We start from the raw sequence: 25,936 nt of genomic DNA on the forward strand, positions 1-25,936 counted from the left end.
ATCCTATTAATATATATCTAGGTGAATTTCAGTGAAGCTAAGTGTCTCTAGAATGTACGTTCCCCCGAGGACAAGGTCTTCATGGTCTTCACTGCTGTGTTCCCAGTGCCTCAAACTGTGCCTGGTACTTTGCAGCTGTGCAATAATGTTTGCTGAATGAATGAACGAATGAAAGTGGTTTACAGAGTTCTTCACCAAAAGTTTAACATGAAGGAGTGCTGGTAATTTTTTCTGTGCTCTCTACATTTTCTCTGTCTTTTGAGTTGCCTTCAAAATGTTTACTTTTACCAAAACAGATGCGCTATTAAAAACCTATGGTAATGCTTTCTGCTGGTGAGAACGTAGCAGTCCCAAATGTTTCAGTGACTGTGTAAACTGGTTTAACTCTTTCTGAAAACCACTGGATATTCAATATTTGAAAATCACAAAGGGTTCCTTCCTTGTGCCTATTAATCCTGCCTGGGTATTTATGCTAAGGAAAAAAAAAAAAAACGTAAAATATGAAATGCTGTGTACATCCCAGGGTGTTCATCTTGGTTTTTATATTAGGAAAATAACAACCCTGGACAACCTAAAGGCACTTCTAACGGAGGGAAGAGTAAAAGTAAATTATGAAAATCCACTAGGTGGAATTTCCTGTAACCATTACCAGTTCTGAAGACTCTGTAGCAACATGAACAAAGAGAGGCTGAAAACACAGGCACGCAACGACTTAAATTCTGCATAAACAAAGTAATGGTGCTTTGGTATTAAGAGTGTGGAATTCTGGGAGCCGTTTTCTGAAAAGAGCGGAAAGAACATGAGCTTTCGAGCTGCAGACAGAGGTTTTTATTCAGGCGTAGCTGTTGCATAACCTTGGCTGGTCATATTCCCTAACTTCTTTGTGCTTCATTTTTCTTATCTACAAGATGGGCTAATAGTACTACTTCCTAATACTGGGAGAATTCAAATGGGATGCACATAAAAGTAAAAGCCATCACAGATATAGAGACAAACTAATGGTTACCAGTGGGGAGAGGGAAATCCAGCCTTGGAGTTGGGCACCACCCACTCTGGGACTCTCGTGGCTGAGAGCGAGGGAAAGCCACCGGCGACCACACGAGGGCGCCCGCATTCGGGACGGGTGAGGCATTCCCGGGCGTGTCCAGCAGGAGACGCTATGGGCGGAGAGGGACCCTGGACCGGAAGCCGGGCTGGAGGCGTCCGGGCGCAGTCGCGGACTCCTTCCGCTTCCGCCGCCGCCGCCGCCGCCGCCGCCGCCGCCGCCGCCGCCGCCGCCGCCACCGCCACGGGACCGGGCTGAGTTGCTGTTTGTTCCGAGCCGCTACCCTCGCCGTTGCGATGCCGCTGGAGAACCTGGAAGAGGAGGGTTTGCCCAAGAATCCGGACCTACGCATCGCGCAGCTGCGCTTCCTGCTCAGCCTGCCGGAGCACCGCGGGGACGCGGCCGTGCGCGACGAGCTGATGGCAGCCGTCCGCGATAACAGTGAGGCCGGCGCGAGAGCCGAGTCAGCGGCCTAGGCCTGGGCAGCCCCGCGCTCCCGAGCCTGCGGGGTTTTCCACAACGGGGCTCGCGACCCCGGGGCGCCCCTGCGACGGGGTCCCCGAGACCAGACCTGGCCTTTGCGCCCCTCGGGGCTTTCCTTTTGTCGGGGGCGCCTTCTGGGACCTCCAGCCTTGCCCTCAGAGGTTTGCATCTCTGTGCGCCTCCCCCCCTGGGGCCAGCCTCGGGGCGGGGGGCGGGCGGATCCCGAGGTATTGAGCCCCGTGCCAGGCACGGAAGAGAGACATGACTTACTGTCATTAGCGACTGGTCTCGGGGACTTCAGCATTGCGGGTGGAGGGGAAACTTGGGTCGGTTCCTTTCGCCCTTCCTAGTAGTGAATGGCAGCGGGCCCTGTACCCTTGTACGCACGGGTCTGAGTGTGTGTGTGTGTGTGTAAACAAGCTTAGCCTTTCCCTTGTTGGAAGACTCTGTGGGAACAGAAGCCGCCGAGAGGCAAACCGAGGTTGCCCTATCCCCGGCCCTAGTAGAGGGCGGCGGTGACAGGCCTGGCCCTGATGCTGACCGCCCAGCCCTTTACCAAGCTCTGTCCTATTCCTTCCTCCTGGCAGGTAGGCGACTGGTGGATGACCTCGCAGTCGTGTACGAGGAAGGAGTGGGTAGACGCTGAGGTTAGGGCAGGACGGGGCCTCACTCCTAAGCCACTTCCCTCTTGTTCCCTCTCAGACATGGCTCCTTATTACGAAGCCTTGTGCAAATCCCTTGAGTGGCAGATGGACGTGGACCTGCTCAGTAAAATGAAGAAGGCAAATGAAGACGAGTTGAAACGTCTGGACGAGGAGCTGGAAGATGCGGAGAAGAATCTGGGAGAGAGCGAAATCCGAGACGCGATGATGGCAAAGGCCGAGTACCTCTGCCGGATAGGTGACAAGGTGAGTGAGATGGCCTCCCCTCTCTGTAGAGCCTGAAATGGGCACTGTGCAAGGTTAGTAATGTCTCATTTTAAAAACTAACGTCCTTTTCCACTAAGTGCAGAGGTAACCTGCTTGCCTGAACTAGTGAATCAGTGCAAAAAATTAATAAAGAAAAAGTTAGTAGTCTTCTTGCTACACCCATTCTGTCACCTGCCCCCAGACAGCCACCGGTGTGTAGTCTTCCCCCTCTCTCTCTATGCCAATAAAACAAAGTGCCTGTTCGGAGGTGTTTGTTTATTTATTGTTTTTACAAAATTGGGATCATTCTCAGTAGTTCACTTTTGTAACGTATCCTGGTTGGGAAGCATTGGTTCTGGTGCATTTTGAAAATTATTGTTTACACAGATAATCGTCTCCTTGTAAGAAACTAAAATATTATAGTTAATGGTGAAGTTCTATTTGGTTTTTCTTTATTCTCTATCTCCTCAGATAATCCTTTGAATTCTTTTATTGTACATTTCCACGCATGTGTATGTACTTGTAGAAATTAGGTAGTATTGGTTTAAAAAGCTTGTTTTACATCAATGGAATCGTAGTGTACTCATGTTGTCCCGTTTACTTTTTCATTCAGCATTATATCTGAGTGACTTCCCGTGTTAATGTTCCTAAATCTTGCTCATTCTGGTTGACTGCTAGCTAGTAGTCCATGGTAGGGCTATGCTGTAGTTTACTTAGGTATTCAGTGGTTGGGTATGTGTGTTTTCAGCTGTTTTTGCTAGGACAAGCCACTGCTGTAAACACATGCCTGTGTGTGTGCCTCTTTGTGTATATATGCTCATGTTTCTCTAAGGTGTATTCTGTGAGATGAAATCTCTGGGATGAAGAACAGTTTTTATCTTAGTATGTGTGGCCTGTCCTCCTGCACAGCAGCCAACGTAATTTATACTCCACTATCAGGGCACAAGAGGGATACCCACAAGCATTGGATCTTTTAAATTTTTTAACTTAGTAGTTCTGTAATAGTGGTTAAGAGGATGGGCTTTGAATGTCCTAATTTTAAGCAGTGCACCCTGAAGTATTTACGTAATGGATGACACGGTGTCAATATAAAAAAATTAAATAGTGTGAGCTCTTGGATAAGATTGCTTGGGTTGTATTTCTGACTTCAGTAATTATATGATTTACTCCTCTGTATGAGTTTCCTCTTCTGTTAAATAGGGATAATGGTAGTGCCTAGGGGCAAAGAGCTTAGACTAGTCCCTGCTGCAAAGTGCTGAAATGTTAAATGGTACGAGCTATTATTATTTAGTTTAAATTTAAAACAAGTTTTTTTCTTCTGATTATAAATTTAGGGTTTGGAAAAAAAAGAAGCTTTGGCCATTGTAAAAAGTTGGAAAATACAGAATGGTTTAAAAATAGCTAATAGTTTGTGTGGCTTTCTAGGCTGTGTGTGGTTTGCTTTGGTTTGGTTTTAAAGAGGATGAATTATTACACGTGAATGAGAAAATTAAAGCTTTTGATTCAGGCCTTAAGGAATTTCAACAAGGATGTTTGAATCAACATCAGGGGGTTGTAAATCGGTGATGTTCTAATAATATGTTCCATATTTGTTAAATAGCCTTCTTCTAAAAAGAAGAGTTGTCTTTTTTCCCTCCTGTTTACTTTCTTGTTTTAATATTTTATTTTGTGTACTATTACTAAATAATGGACTTAGTGCATTTTTATTATTCACTGTGGTGTATTGATTACAGTCATTATTCTTTCCGGTGCTCAATTTGTTACAAGTTTGTTAGTGCAGGTTCCTTCAAGATGGTTTCTTGGTCCTTTTGACATGATCTCCTTGGTCTTCCTTAAAACAAGATGTCACAGGCTCACCTGTTATTTTCACTCTCCAAACCTGGAACCATCCATTTCTCCTAGGATCCCTGGTTTCTTTTATTGGGGGATAGTATTTGAAAACCGAGATCTTAGTACTGGGTGTGCCCATTACTGTCTTGCCAGTCTCTTTTTAGAAATGTATGAGGCATAACTAATAATTACGTAAAACGAAGCCAGACACATACTAAAAGGTACCAAGTATAAACAAATGATTTTATTCATGTTCATTTTTTTGTTTTGGGGGGTTGTTTGTTTTGGTTTTGTTTTGGTTTTTTTTTTTTTTTTTTTGCTGGTGGTGGTAGTGGTAGTTTTTTTTGCTGTTTTTTGGCCAGGCCACGTGGCATTGTGGGATCTTAGTTCCCCAACTAGGGATCAAACCGCATCCGCTGCAGTGGAATCTCAGTGTCTTACCACTGGACTGCCAGGGAAGTCCCACATGTTCATGTTTTAAAAGCAATAAAAACATTTTATTCCACAATGATTTGAGATAGAATTGTATATTTAAATACTCAATTGTGTTCTAGTAGTCAGTGATTAAAATAAAATATTTATTACCCTTTAGGTGATAAGATTGACAGTTTACAGTAATTTTACGGTAGTGTATTGTAATTGTTAAAGGAAAAAATATAGAACAAAGAAGATACTGAAATAATGGTGAATAAATTATGAATGTGTTTCTTCCATTGTTTTCTAGAATATAAGTATATGCTTAGACACAGTTGATGTGTTTTTTATAAAAGTGGAGAGAATCGTATAAGGAGCCCCATGCAATTATCCCCCGGCTTTAACAAGATCAGCTCATGGCCATACTGTTCTATCTCTACTCCTACATGTTTCCCCAACTCCTTGCTAAGAAAATCCTAGACAGCTGTTAGCTTTTGAAACTTTTAACCTTTTCTCACCTGTTGCCTTGGTTCTCTTGACAGGAAGGCGCTCTGACAGCCTTTCGCAAGACATATGACAAAACCGTGGCCCTGGGTCACAGACTGGATATTGTGTTCTATCTCCTTAGAATTGGCTTATTTTACATGGATAATGACCTCATCACACGGAACACAGAAAAGGCCAAAAGGTGAATTTTATTTTTTCATTTTTTTAGTGTTTTATTTATTTATTTTTTGGCTGTGTCGGGTCTTAGTTGCGGCACACGGGATCTTTGTTGAAGCACGCAGGATCTTTTTGTTGTGGCGTGCTGGCTCTTCGTTGTGGTGTGTGGGCTTCTCTCTAGTTGTGGCATGCGAGTTTTCTCTTCTCTAGCTGTGGTGTGCAGGCTCCAGGGCGCATGGGCTCTGTAGTTTGCGGCACACAGGCTCTCTAGTTGAGGCGCGTGAGCTCAGTAGTTGCGGCGCGCGGGCTTAGTTGCCACACGGCATGTGGGATCTCAGTTCCCTGACCAGGGATGGAACCCGCGTCTCTTGCATTCTAAGGTGGATTCTTTACCATTGGACCACCAGGGAAGTCCCCAGAAGGTGCGTTTTAGCAGTGGGGATTTATTCCCTCTAAATTATGATGCTACAGATAAGAAATTGATGTAAGAAATTTACCTATTTTTTTTGTTTCCAACTAGTAAATTTGGTCAAATAATTAATGTTCTTACTTACAGAAATGTTCTCTTTAAATTTTTCTTTTTGGTCTAAAAGCTGTTTTCTCTTTCATAATAACACAAAACTTGTAAAAAGTGGCACTGTTTATTTCCAGATCATCACCTTACTGTTTTGTATTTTATAGCTTGATAGAGGAAGGAGGAGACTGGGACCGGAGAAACCGCCTAAAAGTATATCAAGGTCTTTATTGTGTGGCTATTCGTGATTTCAAACAGGCAGCTGAACTCTTCCTTGACACTGTTTCAACGTTTACATCCTATGAACTCATGGATTATAAAACCTTTGTGACTTACACTGTGTATGTCAGCATGATTGCTTTAGAAAGACCAGATCTCAGGGAAAAGGTAATGACTGGATCATATTTAAAGAATACCCCTTAAATACACAAAAATACACCTTAAATACACAAAAATCATTAAAGCACGTATTTGTTTTTAAAAAAAATTTCTAGGTAATTAAAGGAGCAGAGATTCTGGAAGTGTTGCACAGTCTTCCGGCAGTTCGGCAGTATCTGTTTTCACTCTATGAATGCCGTTACTCAGTTTTCTTCCAATCATTAGGTAAGGATAGAGTTGCTCGTTTTGACTGTCTGTCTTCATCTTATTCCTGACCCTGTTTGCAGATAACCTAAGATGATTTTTCGCATACATGAAAAATATAGTGTGGAGACAGCTGTAGGTCTTCGGTCAGTACAGCTAATCTTTTGCCCATCTTGTTTAGAGGGGGGTTAGCAGACTTTGATCAAGTGCTTTTGTGTGGTCCAGGAGGTAAGATTGATGTTTACATTTTTTAAGGATCGTTTAAGAAAACAGGACAAAGAAAACTACATGACAGCTCTATGGCTCTCAGCGGCTAAAGATATCAACCATCTGGCCCTTTGCCGAGGAAGTTTGCCTGACCCCTGGTTTAGAGTCTTACTGGGATGTAAGGCAGAAAGTGAGCAAATGGTTCGAAGTACTGAGTTTTAGAATTGAGATCTTGAATCTCCGTTTGATTGAGTTGATGTTAATTGAGTTGAATTCAACAATGGGTTATTTATGCAACAGCTAAATCTTTGTGCCGATTTGCAAATCATTTTCAAGGGATGTTGTTTGAGAAAATCTGTTGAAAGTGCTTGTGGTGTTCAACCCAAGGGTCCTTCCCAGATGATTTTCCTAAAACTTAAATAACTTGGCATTGATAACTCTCTTGTTTGTGCTGCAAGTTTCAGTAAGTATTTGGTTCATAAGTAGGTAGAATTTACAAAACATGGGTTAGGAGGACTCCAAATGATGGTCTTCTGTGTTTGGAGTAGGTTTTGGCCCAGTGTTTATGGAGTGCTTTCTGCATAAAGTTAGGCTGCTTTATGGGAATTCATACTACTCCCGTCATGCAGTGTGGGAACAGGGCTCCTCAAGTGTGAACGACCTGCATGGCCCTGTCTTCCCATATGTGCACGATGGGTGGGTTTGCACCCAAGGTTGTACTTCAGAATTGCCCTTCTCCCTTCTTTCTGCGTGTGGATCTCGTCATTATTCTGCTCAAATGTGGCGCTTTTCCCTTCTTCCTTCAGTCCAAAAATTTTAAAAATCCCTTCTCTGCATTCCTAGTCTTATTTTAGTCTTATTTTATCTTATTCCTAGCCCCATCCTCTTTTTTTATTGAGATGTCAATCACTATAAAATTCAGTATTTTAAAGTGTGTAATTTCAGTGGTTTTAGCATATTGACAAGGTGTGCAGCCACACCACTAATTCCAGAACATCTTCTTCACCCCAAAAGATGTTCTGTACCCATTAGCAGTCACTTCCCGTTCCTGGTTCCAGCCCCTGGTCTTTCTGTCTCCATGGATTTGCTTGTTCTGGACATTGCACATGAATGGAATTACACAATATGTGGCCTCTTGTGCCTAGCTGCTTTTGCCCAGCATAATGCTTTTACTGTCATCCGTGCTGTAGCGTGTATCAGTGCTTCATTCAGTTGAGAGCTGAATGATAACGCCATTGCATGGATATACCACATTTCATTTATCCGTTCATCAGATGGTGGATACAGTATAAATAACGCTGTAATGAATGTTTATGTACAAGTTTTTGTGTGGACACAATGTCTAGTTTCTCCTGGGGATATACCTAGTAATGGAATTGGTGTGTCATATGGTAACTCTTTGATTAACTTTTTGAGAAACTGCTGAACTGTTCTCCAAAGCAGCTACACAATTTTACATTCCCACCAGCAGTGTGTGAGAGTTCCAGTTTCCCCACATCTGATACTGGTTATTGTGTGTCTTTTTGATCATAGGCGTCTTAGTGGGTGTGAAGTGGTATGTTATGGTTCTGATTTGCATTTCTCTGATGACTAGTGATGCTGCATATTTTGTCATGTGCTTATTGGTCAAATGCCCTATTTTTACTTACTTAATTTTTTTTAATCTTTATTTTTTTTATTTTTCGGCCATGCCGCGTGGCTTTCAGGATCTTAGTTCCCCGACCAGGGATTGAACCTACACCCTTGGCAGTGAAAGTGCAGAGTCCTAACCACTGGGCCGCTAGGGAATTCCCTGCCCCATTTTTTAAACAGCAAATTATTTTGTGATTCTTTTTTAGAGTTTTTCTCTACTGCTACTTGAGATAATTAAGAGTAGACCTTACGCTTTTTTCCTTTGTAGTGATCTTGACGCCAGCACAGTGCCCGTATGTTATTGAGTGCTCTGTGTAACTGTAATTTAAGAGAAAAATGGGGGGAAGTGCTATCCTAGTGTGATGAAGTTGATGGCTTTTGGAAACTTTTGAATGGTTAAGGTAACCTCTTTCCATCTTCCCCATCCCTACTGGCAACCTTTTAAAATTTACTCATTTCCCAGATAGTTTTTTATTTTTATTTTTTTTAAATATTTTAATTTCATTGGAGTATAGTTGATTTACAGTGTGTTAGTTTCAGGCGTACAGGAAAGTGGTTCAGTTATACATATACATATATTCATTCTTTTTTAGATTCTTTTCTCATATAGGTTATCACAGAATATTAAGTAGAGTTCCCTGTGCTATACAGTAGGTCTTTGTTGGTTATCTATCTTATATATAGTAGTGTGTGTATGTTCAACCCGAGCTCCTGATTTATCCCTCCCCCTCCCGTTTCCCCTTTGGTAACCGTAAGTTTATTTTCGATATCTGTAAGTCTGTTTCTGTTTTGTAAGTAAGTTCACTTGTATCTTTTTTTTTTTTTTTTTTTTTTGCGGTACGTGGGCCTCTCACTGCTGTGGCCTCTCTCCCGCTGCGGAGCACAGGCTCCGGACGCGCAGGCTCAGCGGCCATGGCTCATGGGCCCAGCCACTCCGTGGCATGTGGGATCTTCCCGGACCGGGGCACGAACCCGTGTCCCCTGCATCGGCAGGCGGACTCTCAGCCACTGCGCCACCAGGGAAGCCCTGTATCTTTTTTTTTAATTAGATACCACGTATGAGTGATACCATATATTTATCTTTCTCTGTCTGACTTACTTCACTTAGTATGATAATCTGTAGATCCATCCGTGCTGCTGCAGATGGTATTATCTCGTTCTTTTTTTGTGGCTGAGTAATACTCCATTGTATATGTGTACCACACCTTCATTATCCATTCCTTTGTCAATGGACATTTAGGTGGCTTCCATGTGTTAGCTGTTTTAAATAGTGCTGCAGTGAACATTGGGTTGCATGTAACTTTTCGGATTATGGTTTTCTCTGGATATATGCCCAGGAGTGGGATTGCTGGATCATATGGTAGTTCTATACTTAGTTTTTAAAAGATCCTCCATATTGTTCTCCGTAGTGGTTGCACCAATTTACATTCCCACCAACAGTGTAGGAGGGTTCCCTTTTCTCCACACCCTCTCCAGCATTTATTGTTTGTAGACATTTTGATGATGGCCATTCTGACCCTTGTGAGGTGATACCTCATTGTAGTTTTGCTTTGCACTTTTCTGATAATTACTGATGTTGAGCATCTTTTCATGTGCTTTTTGGCCATCTGTATGTCTTCTTTGGAGAAATGTTGATTTAGATCTTCTGCTCATTTTTATTTTTATTTTTTTGGCTGCATTGGGTCTTTATCACTGCGTGTGGGCTTTCCTCTGATTGCGGCGAGCAGGCTTCTCATTGCGGTGGCTTCTCTTGTTGAGGAGCACAGGCTCTAGGCACATGGGCTCAGTAGTTGTGGCCCTCAGGCTCTAGAGCACAGGCTCAGCAGTTACAGTGCACAGGCTTAGTTGCTCCATGGCATGTGGGATCTTCCTGGGCCAGGGCTCGAACCCATGCCCCCTGTGTTGGCAGGCGGATTCTTAACCACTGCGCCACCAGGGAAGCCCTGCCCATTTTTTGACAGCATTGTTTGTTTGTTTGTTTTTGACATAGAGCTGTGTGAGCTGTTTGTGTACTTTGGAGATTAATCCCTTGTAGGTTGCTTCATTTGCAGATATTTTCTCCCATTCTGTGGGTTGTCTTTTCCTTCTGTTTATGGTTTCCTTTGTTGTACAGAAGCTTTTACGTTTAATTAGGCCCCATTTGTTTATACTTATTTTCATTACTCTAGGAGGTGATCAAAAAAGATATTGCTGTGATTTATGTCAAAGAGTGGTCTGCCTATGCTTTCCTCTAAGAGCTTTATAGTGTCCAGCCTTACATTTAGGTCTTTGATCCATTTCAGGTTTATTTTTGTGTATGGTGTTAGAGAATGTTCTAATTTCTTTTACATGTAGCTGTCCGGCACCACTTATTGAAGAGACTGTTTTTTCTCCCTTGTATATTCTTGCCTTCTTTGTTGTAGATTAATTGACCATAAGTGCCTGAGTTTTTATTTCTGAGCTTTCTATCCTGCTCTGTTGATCTATATTTCTGTTTTTGTGCCAAGTACCATATTGTCTTGATGACTGTAGCTTTGTAGCATAGTTTGAAGTCAGAGGGTTTGATTCCTCCAGCTCCGTTTTTGTTTCTCAGGATTGCTCTGGCTATTCAGGGTCTTTTGTGTCTCCATATAAAGTAAAAAAACTTTTTGTTCTAGTTCTGTGAAAAATGCCATTTGTAATTTGATAGGGATTGCACTGAATCTGTAGATTGCCTTGGGTAGTACAGTCATTTTGACAATATTGATTCTTCCAATCCAAGAACATGGTATATATCCTTCCATCTGTTTGTGTCCTCTTCGGTTTCTTTCTTCAGGGTCTTACAGTTTTCAGAGTACAGGTCTTTTGTCTCCTTTGGTAGGTTTATTCCTAGGTGTTTTGTTCTTTTTGATGTGATGGAAAATGGGATTGTTTCCTTGATTTTTCTTTCTGATCTTTTGTTGTTAGTATATAGGAACGCAAAGGATTTCTGTGTATTAATTTTGTATCCTGCAACTTTACTGAACTTTACTGAATTCATTAATGAGTTTTCTGGTAGCATATTTTCTATGTATAGTATGTTATCTCCAACGGTGACAGTTTTACTTCTTTTCCAGTTTGGATTCCTTTTATTTCTTTTTCTTTCATTGCCATGGCTAGGACTTCCAAAACTATGCCGAATAGAAGTGGTGACAGTGGCCATCCTTGCCTTGTTGCTGATCTTAGAGGGAACGCTTATAGCTTTTCACTGTTGAGAATGATGTTAGCTGTGGGTTGGTCATATATGGCCTTTATTATGTTGAGGTAAGTTCCCTCAGTTCCCACTCTGGAGAGCTGTTATCATAAATGGGTGTTGAATTTTGTCAAAAGCTTTTTCTGCATCTATTGAGATGATCATATGGTTTTTATTCTTCAGTTTGTTAATATGTATCACACTGATTGAGTTGTGCATATTGAAGAATCCTTGCATACCTGGGATAAATCCCACTTGAGTATGCTGTGAGATCCTTTTAGTGTATTGTTGGGTTTGGTTTGCTCGTATTTTGTCGAGTATTTTTGTGTTTATGTTCATCAGTGATACTGGCCTGTAATTTTCTTTTTTTTGTGGTATCTTTGGTTTTGTGTCAGGGTGAGGGTGGCCTCATAGAATGACCCTGGGAGTGTTTCTTCCTCTGCAATTTTTTGGAAGAGTTTCAGAAAGAGGTGTTAATGCTTCTCTAAATGTTTGACAGAATTCACCTGTGAAGCCAGGACTTACGTTTGTTGGAAGTTTTTAAATCAGTTTCAATTTAAGTACTTGTGATTGGCCTGTTCATATTCTGTATTTCTTCCTGGTTCAGTCTTGGAAGGTTGTATCTTTCTAAGAATTAGTCCACTTCTTCCAGGTTGTCCGTTTTATTGGTATGTGGTTGTTTGTAGTAGTCTCTTATGATCCTTTGTATTTCTGTGGTATCCCTTGTAACTTCTCCTTTTTCATTTCTCATTTTATTGATTTGAGTCCTCTCCCTTTTTTTTTCTTGATGAGTCTGGCTACAGGTTTAGCAAGTTTGTTTGTCTTCTCAAAGAACCAGCTTTTAGTTTCATTGACCTTTTCTATTGTTTCTTTCGTCTCTATTTCATTTATTTCTGCTCTGATCTTTATGATTTCTTTCCTTCTCCTAACTTTGGGTTTTGTTTGTTGTTCTTCCTCTGGTTGCTTTAGGTGTAAGGTTAGGTTGTTTATTTGAGATTTTTCTTGTTTCCTGAAGTAAGAATGTATTGCTGTAAACTTCCTTCTTAGAACTGCTTTTGCTGTGTCCCAAAGGTTTTGGCCCATCATGTTTTCATTGTCATTTGTCTCTAGGTAATTTTTGATTTCCTCTTTGATTTCTTCAGTGAGCCATTGGTTGTTTAGTAACATATTGTTTAGCCTCCATGTGTTTGTGTTTTTTACAGTTTTTTTCCTGTAACTGATTTCTAATCTCATAGCGCTGTGGTTGGAAAAGAGGCTTGATACGATTTCACTTTTCTTAAATTTACTGAGGCTCAATTTGTGGCCCAAGATGTGATCTGTCCTGGAGGATGTTTAGAAGAATGTGTATTCTGCTGCTTTTGGATGGATGGAATGCTCTGTAAATATCAATTAAGTCCATCTGGTCTAATGTGTCCTTTAATGCCTGTGTTTCCTTATTGATTTTCTGTCTGGATGATCTGTCCATTGATGAAAGGGGGATGTTAAAATCCTCTGCTATTATTGTCTTACTGTCAATTTCTCCCTTTATGGCTGTTAGCATTTGCCTTATATATTGAGGTGCTCCTGTGTTCGGTGCATATATATTTACAACTGTCACATCTTCTTGGATTGATCCCTTGATCATTATGTAGTGTCCTCCTTTGTCTCCTGCAAGTCTTTATTTTCAAGTCTATTTTGTCTGATATGAGTACTGCTAGTCCAGCTTTCTTTTGATTTCCATTTGCGTGGAATACCTTTTTTCCATCCCCTCACTTTGTCTGTATGTGTCCCTAGATCTGAAGTGGATTTCTTGTAGGTAGCATATATACGAGTCTTGTTTTTATATCCATTCAGCCAATCTGTCTTTTGGTTGGACCATTTAATCCATTTACGTTTAAGGTAATCATCAATATGAATGTTTTATTGCCATTTTGTTAATTGTTTTGGTCTTTTTTTCTTTCCTTCCTCTTTTGTTCTCTTCTCGTGATTTGATGTCTATCTTCAGTGATGTGTTTGGATTGCGTTTTCTTTTTTGTGTCTCTGTTGTAGATTTTTGGTTTGTAATTCCCATGAGGTTTTGATATGGCAGTCTGTATATGTACAGGATTGTGTTAAGTTGCTGATCTCTTAATCTCAAATGCATTTCCAATATCCTGCCTGTGTACTTTCCTCACAATTGCTGGTTTTGATATAATATATACGTGTGGATGATTTCCTACCGTTACTTTGTATTTGCCTCTACCAGTGAGCTTCTCCATTTGTAATTTTCTTGATTCTAGTTGTGGCCTTTTCTTTTCCGCCTAGAGAAGTTCTTTTAGGATTTGTTGTAAAGGTGGTTTGGTGGTTCTAAACTCTGTTAGCTTTTGCTTGTCTGTAAAGCTTTTGATTTCTCCATCAAATCTGAACTAGAGCCTTGCTGGGTAGAGTATTCTTGACTGTAAGTTTTTCCCTTTCATCACTTTAAATATATCATGCCACTCCCTTCTGTCCTGCAGATTCTGCTGAAAAATCAGCTGATAATCTTATGGGGGTTCCTTTGTATGTTATTTGTTGCTATTCCCTTGTTGCTTTTTATATTTTTTCTTTGTCTTTACTTTTTGTTAGTTTGATTAATATGTGTCTTGGAGTGTTCCTCCTTGGGTTTATCTTGTATCGGCCTCTCTGTGCTTCCTGGATTTGAGTGTTTCCTTTCTCATGTTAGGGAAGTTTGCAGCCATAATCTCTTCAAATATTTTCTCAGGCCCTTTCTCTCTCTCTTTTTCTTCTGGAACCCCTATAATGTGAATGTTGGTGCATTTAGTGTTATCCCAGAGGTCCCTGAGACTGTCCTCATTTCTTTTTTTTTTTTTTAATTTATTTATTTTTTTATTTTTGGCTGCATTGGGTCTTCATTGCTGCATGCGGGCTTTCTCCAGTTGCACAGCGACTGGGGGCTTCTCTTTGTTGTGGTGTGCGGGCCTCTCGTTGTGGAGCACGGGCTCCAGGCGCACAAGCCTCAGTAGTTGTGGCACTCGGGCTCCAGAGCGAAGCCTCAGCAGCTGTGGCGCACGAGCTTACTTGCTCCGCGGCATGTGGGATCTTCCCGGACCAGGGCTCGAACCCGTGTCCCCCGCATTGGCAGGCGGATTCTTAACCACTGCGCCACCAGGAAAGCCCTGTCCTCATTTCTTTTCATTCTTTTTTCTTTATTCTGTTCCGTGGCACTGACTTCCACCATTCCGTCTTCCAGCTTACTCGTTCGTTCTTCTGCCTTAGTTATTGTGCTACTGATCCTTTCTAGTTTATTTTTCATTCCAGTTTTTGTGTTGTTCACCTCTGTTTATTCTTTAAATCTTCTCTTTGTTAAACATCTCTTGTAACTTCTTGGTCTGTGCCTCCATTCTCTTTGAGATCTTGGATCATATTTACTGTCATTAGTGTAAATTCTTTTTCAGGTAGGTCGTCTACTTCCTCTTCATTTAGTTGTTCTTATGGATTTTTATCTTGTTCCTTCATCTGAAACACATTGCTGTCTCCTTTTGCCTGATTTTCTGTTTGTGGTTGCCTTTCTGCAGGCTGGAGGATCGTAGCTTGTCTTGCTTCTGGTGTCTGCCCTCTGGTGGGTGAGGTTGGTCCTGAGGCTTGTGCAGGCTTCCTGGTGCGAGGGACTGGTGCCTGCTCACTGGTGGGTCTTGTCCCTCTGGTGGGCAGGGCAGTGTCAAGGGGTGTGTTTAGGTGGCTGGGAGCTCAGTATGGCTTTAGGCAGCCGGTCAGCTGATGGGTGGGGCTCTGTTCCCATCCTGCTGGTTGTTTGACCTGAGGCTTTCCAGCACTGGAGCCTGTAGGCTGTTGGGTAGGGCCAGGTCTTGATGCCAAACTGGTGACCTCCAGGAGAGCTCATGCTGATCAATAGTCTCTGGGGCCTCCCCCCAGAGACTAGTGATTGGTGTGGGCCACAGCCAGCCCCTGCCTCCCCAGGTGACCCTCCAAGACTCACAGTTAGGTGTAGCCCTGGCTCCTGTGGAGTTGCTGCTTTGTGCTGGGTCCCAGTGTACATGAAACCTTGTGTGCGCCCTCCAAGAGTGGCGTCTCTGTTCCCCAGTCCTGTGGAGCTCCTGTACTCAAGCCCCACTGGCCTTCAAAGCTTTTGGGATTCCTCCTCCCAGTGCCAGACCCTCAGGCTGGGGAGCCTAATGTGGGGCTCAGGACTCTCACTCTTGTGGGAGAACCTCTGTGATATATTTATTTTCCAGTTTGGGGGTCACTCGCCTGGCAGGAATGGGATTCGATTATGTCACAACAGTGCACCTCCTGCCGTCTTGTTGTGGCTTCTTCTTTTCAATGAGTGTGAAATATCTGTGTTGGTAGGTTCCAGTCTTCTTTATCAGTGGTTGTTCAGCGGCCGTGATTTTGGTGTTTTTGCGAGAGTAGGTGAGCTCAAGGCCTTCTACTCTGCCCTCTTCTCTGGCATCGAGTGGTGGCTTTTAGTTTGGATGCTTGCTGCCTCTTTGCTCAGCGTGTGCTGGCTGTTATCCACTCGATATGGGTGTGCAGGTATAGTGGCCCTTCCCGGTATAGCGGGGTTAATTAGCACTTGGTGCCTTGTGGCGGGTCTCACATGGGTGGCTGCTGTCCGCACACTTCTGGGACAGCGGGGACAGGGCCTGGTGCCTGCTCGTGATTTCCCAGATATTTAAAATACAAAGGACAGATAGTTAAATCTTTTTGACAACAGTCATCATTTGTATCATTTACTCTCTCCTTTTATGTACTAAGGCATGTAGCATTTATTTGGTTTTATATATAAATAAGCCTTTTGGCTTCTCCAAATATACATAGACTTTGTACTATAAAATATTTTATTTGAAAGATAAAATAGCATCCTTTTCTGGGTAATACCTGATGGTTTTCAAAAATTAAAAATAAACTGAGATGAGACAGTCCTAGGTCCAAATTCATTTACACGTTCACATACACAGAGTTCTTCCGGAATAGAAACATTTTAAGATTGTTATATATCCTTCCAGAACTTTTATTCATTATATGTACTTCAAAAATCAGAAAATAACACACCAAAAAAAACCCCAGAGTTTTTTGTATACATGGAAAATTTTCAAACTGTATCACAGAAAGAAGAAAAAGTTTCTCTAGCCTTTGACTGCCCAGGTCATTTCTCTAGAGGCAACTACTGATTTCACGTTCCAAGGGTGTCCGTCCAAGGGCATTTGTATCCAGACGTATAAGCACGTAACACCTTTAAACATGTGTGGGTGTATTTTACATGCAGTTTTGTAAGTAGGTTTTTTTTTCTTTAAAATGTATCTTTATGTCTTTTAGAAATAGCTGGTATTGAGTCAGTATTTTTAAGTGGCTGCCGGGCATCAGACGCTGTGTATGTAGTGGCAGATCAAACAGGCAGAACTCCTTGCAACTGCCAGTTACCCTTTTTTAAGGACCTTAGAACTTCAGTGTATTGAAATAATGTATTTTCTCTGGACCTACTGCCTCATCCTTTGTTAGGCCTCTCAGTGACTAACTGGCCCAGGCTTGGTCATTGCCCTTATCTCTATAATTCTGTCATCAAATACATATGGATGGCAGTGATTTCCAGATTCATGTCTCCAGCCCCACACTTGCCAGTGAGCATCAGACCCAAGCCTTGGGATCTTTGACTTGGGTGTCTGACAGGGGAATCCACCTCAACCCTGCTGAAGTGTAATGTATGAATCCTTCCCTCCCCACCTCCCCCCACCCCCCCCCCCCCACACACACAGCAACTCAAAAAAAAAAAGAAAAATTCTCCTTCTCTAGGGATTTTTATCGTGTTCAAGCCAGAAACATAAGTATATTCTTGAATCTTTTGTCTTGCTTACCTTCTGTATCCTTGTAGCTGTCCTCCTGCTACGTTCTGAACCTGCTCTCCTTTCTGCTCTTGGGCTTAGCCAGGCTCTTCCTGCCTTGGATCTTTGCATTCTTTGTGTTGCTCTAAGCCTCCTGCTCTCTGCAGGGCGGGTTCCTCAGAGAAGTCTTCTCCTGTCAACTCCAATCCCATGGAAGCCCTCCTGTTCACTATCACATCAGTTTTATTTTCCTTACAGAACTCGTTCTTTTCAGAGTACCTTATTTGTTCATTTATTTATCTCCTCTCTTTGAAAATTTAGTTGCTGTGGCAGCAGAGATCTTGTCTTTTGGTTTCCTACCGTATCCTCATTATTTAGAACAGTGATAGATAGTAGTAGATATTCAGTAAAATAATTTGCACTTGTGTGTGTGGATTGCTCATTAATACTCTGTATACACTTTGTAGATAAAGGCTGTTAATTTCTATCATGTTATAAATCCATCCTCCAGTTTAATCAGTTTATCCAAAGGGAGGTTCTTATAATTGTCATGTTATTCATTGCAGCTGTTGTGGAACAGGAAATGAAAAAGGACTGGCTTTTTGCTCCTCATTATCGATACTACGTGAGAGAGATGCGGATTCACGCATACAGCCAGCTGCTCGAGTCATACAGGTCATTAACCCTGGGCTATATGGCAGAAGCCTTTGGTGTTGGTGTGGAGTTCATTGATCAGTAAGTTTAAATAACATCATGTCAGTTTATTTTTTACACTTACCTTTGCATGTGTGAACTTGTATATTTTCTCCATTTACATTGCTTCCCTCAATTATAAAAACAAGATCTAAGAATTTTCCTTTCAATATCAAAACAATCATATCCGTTATCTCTGCTTTCATATGTTTCTACCGTAGTAGCAAAGATGGGACAGAAGTCTACTTTTAATAGTCACTGGAGCAGAAGTCGTCTCTGTTACGTCTTTGTGAGCCACACTGCTGCTACAGCAGTGACTCTTAGGACCTAGTGTGAAGTATAAGATAGATAGAGAGCTATTTCCTCTGCTAATGCCTTCAGTTTTTTGGTTGCTACTGCAATTCTGGGCAAACTGGTTGTTAAAAATGGAACTTCCAGCGCTTGAATCAGATTCATCAAATATGTATTAAAGCCTTAACTGAATGGGTTGGCATTGTTTCAGGTCTCTGTCTTCATGGAGTTTCATTCTAGTTATGGGGAGAGTTGGCAAGTAAGCAAATAAACGTGTAAGTCAATTCAGATAGAAGTGAGTCTACAGAGATAATACAGTGGCACAGAAAGATGCGTAGCTGCAGCATGGTAGTGGGGGTAGGGGGGTAGCCGTGGGAGAGTCAGGTGGTGTACGGTCGTGTAGGGCCTGGTGGGGAACTTGGGTTTTAATCCAGGCGCTGTGGCGAGCCACTGGAACATTTTAAGCCTCCGGTGGGTAACACGGTTCCATGCTGTCTTAACACACACTGGATGGGGAGACCAGGTGGTCTGTTCAGCAGCTCATGGAGGAGATGTCCCCGTGTCTTGGACGCAGGGTAGTGGGTGTAGAGTTGGGGAGAAGTAGACGTTCAGAATGTGAGCTGTCCAGGTGGTATCTAGATATTTAAGTGGTTCCCAAACATCAGCCTTTTAACTTTGAAGATGTAGTTTGCAGTGGCTCACAGTGAAAAACGCACTTTTTAATGAAGCTGCATTTCATTTTAAAAGACCACACTCTTTTTAGCCATTTTGGGTTTTTTTCTAATATTTTATTATGAAAAATTTCAAACATGATGAACATCGTAAAGAGTTACACTGTAAATTCCCATAGATCCTTGATTCTGTAATTTATTGACATTTTGTTATATTTGTTTCATCACCTTCCATCTGATTTTTAACCGCTTGAAAGGAAGTGTCAGACACCAGTACATTTCACCCCCAGTCATCTTAGCATGCATAGATGACTGGGGGGTGCTTGTTAATGGGTGGGCGGGTTGGTTTTGAGTAATCTTTACGTTCAGTAAAATGCACAGATCTTAACCGTACCCAAACTATGGAGCCAGAAATTTCCTCCTTCTCTTCTGTGAAAGAAAAAGAGGCAGTGATGGTGGTTTTTGTTGGTTATCCTATCCATACCAAAATAGAAGGCTGCGTTCCCTCGGTTGGTTTGGTTTTGTTTCACTTCTGAATTGAACTCGTGTGTGAAATTGGTAACCACTGCCCAAGAGCAGTGTTGTAAACGTGCTTCTCATGCGGCAGTGTGAGGAGTGGCTTCCTGTGGTGGGCAGTGCACAAAAAGCAGGGGCTGGTCTGGCTTCCTAGCCTTTAGTTTCTTAACTGTGCTGTGGTGGTGATAAAGCCGTGTCCACTGGTTGGGAGCAGTGCGAGGCTCAGTTGAAGCTGTGGATAAGATGCACAGAAGCAGGGGAGTACCAGTTAGACAGACACGCTGCAGTGTTCTGCTAGTCATTACAACGGCATCTGAATTGATGGTATGTGGTACATTTCTGGTGGTATTTCTTAATTGTTCCCCATGGTCTCAGACCAGCTTTAGAGGCGGAGGTTGTCGAGTACATACCGAGCTGCAGAAAGGCCTTCTTTGAGATATCTGATTCACGCCTGGGTTTTCACAGATTGTTTTCTTCCCTCCTAAAATGATTTTGGATGATTGAACAACGATTGTACTTCCACTTCCTTAGACTTAATAAGATATTGTCGGAGAAGGGGACCAGGCCATTATTTGAATAAACCAGGCCTTCTGTTGACATATGTAAGGTTAGAAACCATACCCATGGGCTGTAGTCTCCCATTTTGTTGGTAGGTGGTTTGTTTGGGGAAGATGAGTCATCTTGGGATATGTTTGATTGATTAGCACACGGGGAGGCAACAAAAACGTCGCCTGGGGAATGGGACTTGAACACGGATTTAGGGCATTAAGTAGTTAAACTTTGGTGTTGTAACCAGAAAGGAGACTCTGCTTACTCTTAGTGTACATAGTTCAGAGTGAGCATAACTAGGAGTCAGAAAAGGTGCCCCCGAAATGGGCACACCACAGATGGCTTCCCGTGGGCATTGAGACTGGTTGTCATTGCGTATTTAGGATTTTTATAGGAAGTGGTGGGGAAAAGGACGTTTCAGATGGAGGAAATAGCAGAGATAGATTTAGGAGCATGGTTGAGAAACCAGCAGCCTAGGTGCACGGGATGGAACGTGTGGTGATGGGCACAGGGAGGTCCAGAGCAAAGCATGGGAGGAAGATACTAGGTTGGATCTGAAGGGATGTTGTAAAGTTGTTTAGAGTCTCGTCGTGGGGGGGGGGGGGGGATGGGGGTGGTAAATGAAGGGCTGAACTAGTCCGGTGATGGTGGGCATGGGAAGAAGCAGTGGAATTGTCAGCCTGGGTGTCAGCAGTTGACTGGGAGGTCTTACCTGAGGGCATTCTTGAGTTAGAGTTTGCTTGTACGTCAAGTCTAGTGCTGTTCTCCTAAATCATAACATCAAGATTCTTCTCCCCTGCTGTTCTTTGGATCTGGGTAGGACTCACAAGGCTGGTTATATCTGGTTGGGTAGTTTTCTCTGTGTACTTCGGTGCCAGTGGGTTTTGCAGCTGCACTCCGGAGATGCAACTATGTACACTGCTGGAAAATGAACACAAGTGAGTTTAGAAACAGTGCTGATCTCTTTTAATTTTTAGATTTTTACCTAAAGCCACTCAGTAACATAACTCAAAAACCAACAGTTGAATTTTTAATGAGTATAGCAATACAGCATGCTCTATAAACATTGTTACACATAGTTCTCACTAGTTTTAAGATAACCTCTAGCTTAAAATCTTCAATAGCATAACTTCCCCATCGTTCAAGCCCATCACCAGGTTTTCCAAAATTGCACATTTCCTTATTGAAAAGGAATAGTGGGGCTTTCACCACTGACTGACCAGTGGCAACGACATACTGCAAACATCTTTTAGCCACGTTTTCATTTGGTTTTGGACTTGATTTTGGTAGTGTTTTGCTATGTAGAAATTGTCTTTACATAATCGAGTTTATCGTTTTCTCCTTACATGGTTTCTGGCATTTGTGATAATTAGGCTGCCTCAACACCATTCCGTAAGCCAACCTTTCCCCACTGACTTTAAATGGCACTTCCGTTCGAGATTTGGTTCTTAAGATTTGGAGTTCCTTTCCTGTTGGTGTTTATGTGCTAGGATCAAGATGTTTTAGTGTCTGTGACAGTAATCTGTCACATAATTTTTATTTGGAATCAGATTTTTCTTAATTAGGAGGACTCCCCCTAATTAATCTCCAAATTTAACATCATTCTATTATAAATGGATTATCTTAAAGGAGTCAGCTTTCCGTTTATTCTCTTTGGCAGCATTGGAAAGCTGTCTTCATGTAGCTCTAGTGCATTTCTGAGCCTATTCTTTCTTCTCTGTGTCATGTGGTGGTAGATAGACCTGGATGGCGGGCTTCACTGCTGATGCTGCTGTGGAGCCAGGTGTGTGACTGTTGTTTAAGTAACTGTCTTAAATTAGGGGGTTTGGGTTGTGACGGGATATACTCATAAATGCCTTTTTTCACATTCCTAATCCGAATTTATTGTGGCACGTTATTCCGTCTTAAAAATAATTGGAAAGCTTTCCTTCCCTCTGTGCTCTGAAGGATTTTGAAAATCCTTAGAGTTCCCTGCTCCAGAAAGGTTAAGTAGAAGGAAACTGGACGGTTTCATCAGGTTCCCCCGCCCCAGTAAAGCTCATTATTTTCCTCCTTATGTTTAATTTTTCTAACCCCTTCAGGTTTTTTCCTGAGCACTTCTGTACCTGTGAATGGCTTCATTCTTTGACCACCTACGCTTCAAAGGAATAGGCACTTGTAGGGTCACGTTAATGCTGGTAGATAAGACACCTGCAACACACTGGAGACCATCTTCTCAACTACTGCGCAGCGCATCAAAATGTTACCTTGAAAGACAAATCATGTGTTTATATTTTTCTAAGAATTGTCTATAAGGCTAATGCTAAAGGCTTTTTTTCCCTTCTCTCTCAATTAGGGAACTCTCCAGATTTATTGCTGCTGGGAGGCTACACTGCAAAATAGATAAAGTGAATGAAATAGTGGAAACGAACAGGTACTCTTAAGTTTGTGTATCAGTTGTAATACTGCACAAAATAAAGGGCACTCTTAAAAGAAGAGTGCCGCCTTTTTAAAGTAGGTCAGCTATTGTTATGGAGTAATGTGACTGGTAAATAATTCATGTTTTTCTTCGATTTATTTATAGACCTGATAGCAAGAACTGGCAGTACCAAGAAACTATCAAGAAAGGAGACCTGCTATTAAACAGAGTTCAAAAACTATCCAGAGTAATTAATATGTAAGAAAAAAAAAGCCCTCATACACCAAGGATTTCCTGTAGAGGTGCTCACTTTACTTTGTGCCCAGTTGAACTGTATAAAATAAATACTGCATGGTTTCTTTCAGTTTACTTTTTTTGACATCTCTAAGAATGGGGTCCAGTAATGTTAAAATAATGTCACATTTGCATCATCTGAACAGCTCTGGTTTATGGTAAATGGTTACAGAGACTACAGGACTCTACTTGAGTTCTAATCCTGACTCCGCCTCTTCAGTAAAATAGGGGATCATGCATGTCATCTCTTACCTTTAAGCCTTCTGAATTTTACGAAGAAGATGCTGTATGATTAAACGCGGTGCTTAGTACATAGAAGACAGACGAGAAATGCAGTGTATCGTAAGCTTTCCCTCAGAAACAAGTATCTACAGAAGATAGGAAGTTACTCCTCCTTTTTTGAGGCTACCATAACCCTAGATTCTAGAATCTGCCGCCAAAGCCAGTCTCACTGAAGATTTTAGCTATATTGGCAAAGGGAATCTTTTTTTCCCAATTATAAACTTAGTGAGTCAGAGGGGGAGAAGTGCTAGGAAGAAAGAAATACAAAACCAGATAAAGGTGATATTAATAGGGCATGAGAGCTCTCGGCTATAGGGTGTCATAGAAGGCCTCTCTAGTACCGTGATACTTACAGAAAAAGGAGAGAGAGACCACGAGAGCAAGTATCCAGGGAAGAAAGTCGCTGGAGGTTTTCAGCAGAGGAATGGCCCAATTTGACCTACCTTTTAAGTGTCACCATGGCCCTGAGCTGCAGGGACGCTGGGGAGTGGTGGAATAAACTGTAGAGGCAGCCGGATTTGCTAAGAGGATCCCAGGCTTGCTGAATGGTGACCTTGACAAGAGCAGTTTTGGTAGAGCTGAGTTAAAAAGAGAATGGGAGATGGCATTTTACTGTAAAAAGGAAGGGGAGAGAAGTATGAGGTTTTTGATTCATTTTTTTAAGAGAGCATGTTTACATTGCTGATGGGAATGATTCATTAACATATTAGAGGAAAAAACAAAACACATGATCTCAGTGGATAATGTGTTGAAAATAACTTGAAACAAACATTCATTCTTCATTAAAAACGAGTAAAACTACGAGTAATAACAGGTTGGGAAAGCAAAGCCCTCTTGCAAATGATATACTTAATGGCAAAGTATTAGAAGCACTGCCTTAAAAGTCAAGACAGTGGCAGCCGTCAGTACTGTACTGAAAGAGGGGCCACTGACTGTTTGCCAAGGAAGCAGGGACCAGAGCTGTGCTCTGACAGGAGCTTCCTGCAGGTGCTGTGGACTCTTAAAATGCGGGATGGATTTCTAAAAATGCTTATTTATAAAACCTTACTAACAATGATCACTGTAATTTCTTGAAGAAATTGGTAATATGGGGGCTTCCCTGGTGGCGCAGTGGTTGAGAGTCTGCCTGCCGATGCAGGGGACACGGGTTCGTGCCCCGGTCTGGGAAGATCCCACGTGCCGTGGAGGGGCTGGGCCTGTGAGCCATGGCCGCTGAGCCTGCACGTCCGGAGCCTGTGCTCCGCAATGGGAGAGGCCGCAACAGTGAGAGGCCCACATACCGCGCAAAAAAAAAAAAAAAAAAGAATATGCTCATTACAAAAGAAAATCAGGATACTAAAGTGGACTTGCCTTGTCATTCTACCCTGCAGAGGTAATAACGCCTATTAATATTTTGATGAATATTCTCTATATTTAGTCCTATGCATTTGTATTTTTTAATACAAAATCAGAGTCTCTGTGTTAGCTTCAGAGTATCAGTTTGGAAGTGAAAATAAAACTGGAACCTAACACATTTCTTTTTAATGTGGCCATATGGTATAGGAGAAATGAGCACTGGACACTGCAGCTGGAAAACCAAATTCTGATCCCAGCTCTCCTCGTGCTGGCTCTCTGATGCTGGGAGAAATTACTTCCTGGAGGAGAAAACCAGGCTTTATCATGAGGTTCATTTATATGAAAACATTACAAACTATAACACATGCACATTAATTACCATGAGTGTTGGCAGAAATCTGTCACATAAAATTAATAAACTGGGCCATCTAAGCCATGTTTTATGGGAAAAACTGAGAATTTTTTTGTATTTGACCACCTCATTGATGTTTTTGACTTACGTTTGTTATGTAGTAAGACTACGTAGAATGCTAATTTCAAACCTTGGTTCTCTGCTTTTTGACCAGTGGGGGTATTTTAAATCTTGATAAAATCCTCGTCGAGGAAGTTTTAGGCCCAGGCCCTTATTTCTCACAATTGCAGAAACAAAAGGTTCAGAAACCTAAAACAAGTCAGGACGCCAAAGGAGGCTTCCTGAAGCTACCAAGCTGCAAACTGGTCACCGATGGGCAGCAACTGTCATCGGCCCCCTGACCCCCATACGTTTTTTAAGAAAAAAATATGTATGGTTGCCATCTAAAAATTGAAAGACAATTCAAAAATCACCTATTATCTAGCTTCTCTGGAAAAATGGACAGATCAGGTTAACTCTGAGCTCACGCTTCCACTCCAGCCGAATGGCTAGCACATCTCCTCCAGCAGGCCCGGTGCACCCGGCCTGCCCTGTTTGTTACCTTACAGTATCTGCCTGGCTCCACTGCCATTTGAGTTTGTTGTCCTGGTCCCAGCCCCCTACCGTACACCTGGGGTTGATGATCAGCAGCCTCCGTTAAACACCTAGGAGAATCCATCCAAAGAATTAAAGTCTTAATTTTCTGGTTAGTCATGAAGGGCACACATATCACAATATGAAAATAAGATTATCATCAAATGACAGTTCTATTTGCTAAGTGATAATAGCGCTAAAACACTTTCACTGTGTTTAGTCCCTTTTCAGTACTGATCAAAGTTGGCAACCTGTCACTTTTAGCAACCCTAGACTCATAATACACTATTCAAGTACAAAATGAAGTCACTGGGATGAACGATTTTGTCATTGTTCTCTAAAACCATAACATCTGTGCATCGAATTTATCCAGTGAAATAAGTATTTATAAGCTTTGTCAAATTTTGGTAATCTATTTCCTAAATGAGAAAAAATAGATCAATTTTTCATTGACTAGCAGTCTTTTAGGAGTGGAAATACTGTCTACAAGCATTTTTGTTATTAAGTGTCTACACCTAACTTTTACCTAACCCAGTGGCTGCAAGGATAACCTACCTCATTTGTTCACGGAGCACACACAACTGCAGTGCACGTAACGTTTTGTGACTGAACACAGGTAGTCTTCAGTAACCTGACCAGGCATTAATAGTAATTGA

General features: G+C 42.0%; 1 protein-coding gene across 1 annotated transcript; it reads left to right on the forward strand.

The window, feature by feature from the left end:
• The first annotated feature begins 1,277 nt into the window (after positions 1-1,277).
• Positions 1,278-23,195, forward strand: PSMD6 (proteasome 26S subunit, non-ATPase 6). Its single transcript, XM_082847955.1, has 8 exons — positions 1,278-1,486; positions 2,231-2,436; positions 5,223-5,368; positions 6,025-6,244; positions 6,352-6,460; positions 17,833-18,001; positions 22,322-22,399; positions 22,550-23,195. The coding sequence occupies exons 1-8, from the start codon at positions 1,342-1,344 to the stop codon at positions 22,644-22,646; spliced, it is 1,170 nt and encodes a 389-aa protein (XP_082704081.1). The 5' UTR covers positions 1,278-1,341; the 3' UTR covers positions 22,647-23,195.
• The last annotated feature ends 2,741 nt before the right edge of the window (positions 23,196-25,936 follow it).

The sequence above is a fragment of the Leucopleurus acutus genome, assembly GCF_964270905.1.
Source record: "Leucopleurus acutus genome assembly, chromosome: 10".
In the NCBI taxonomy this organism is placed as follows: Eukaryota; Metazoa; Chordata; class Mammalia; order Artiodactyla; family Delphinidae; genus Leucopleurus; species Leucopleurus acutus.

Coding starts and splice junctions, on each gene's coding strand:
- PSMD6 (XM_082847955.1), top strand. CDS start 1,342: ATGCCGCTGGAGAACCTGGAAGAGGAGGGTTTGCCCAAGAATCCGGAC. Junction 6,461..17,832: donor AGTTTTCTTCCAATCATTAG/GTAAGGATAGAG, acceptor TATTCATTGCAG/CTGTTGTGGAACAGGAAATG. Junction 22,400..22,549: donor GAAATAGTGGAAACGAACAG/GTACTCTTAAGT, acceptor ATTTATTTATAG/ACCTGATAGCAAGAACTGGC.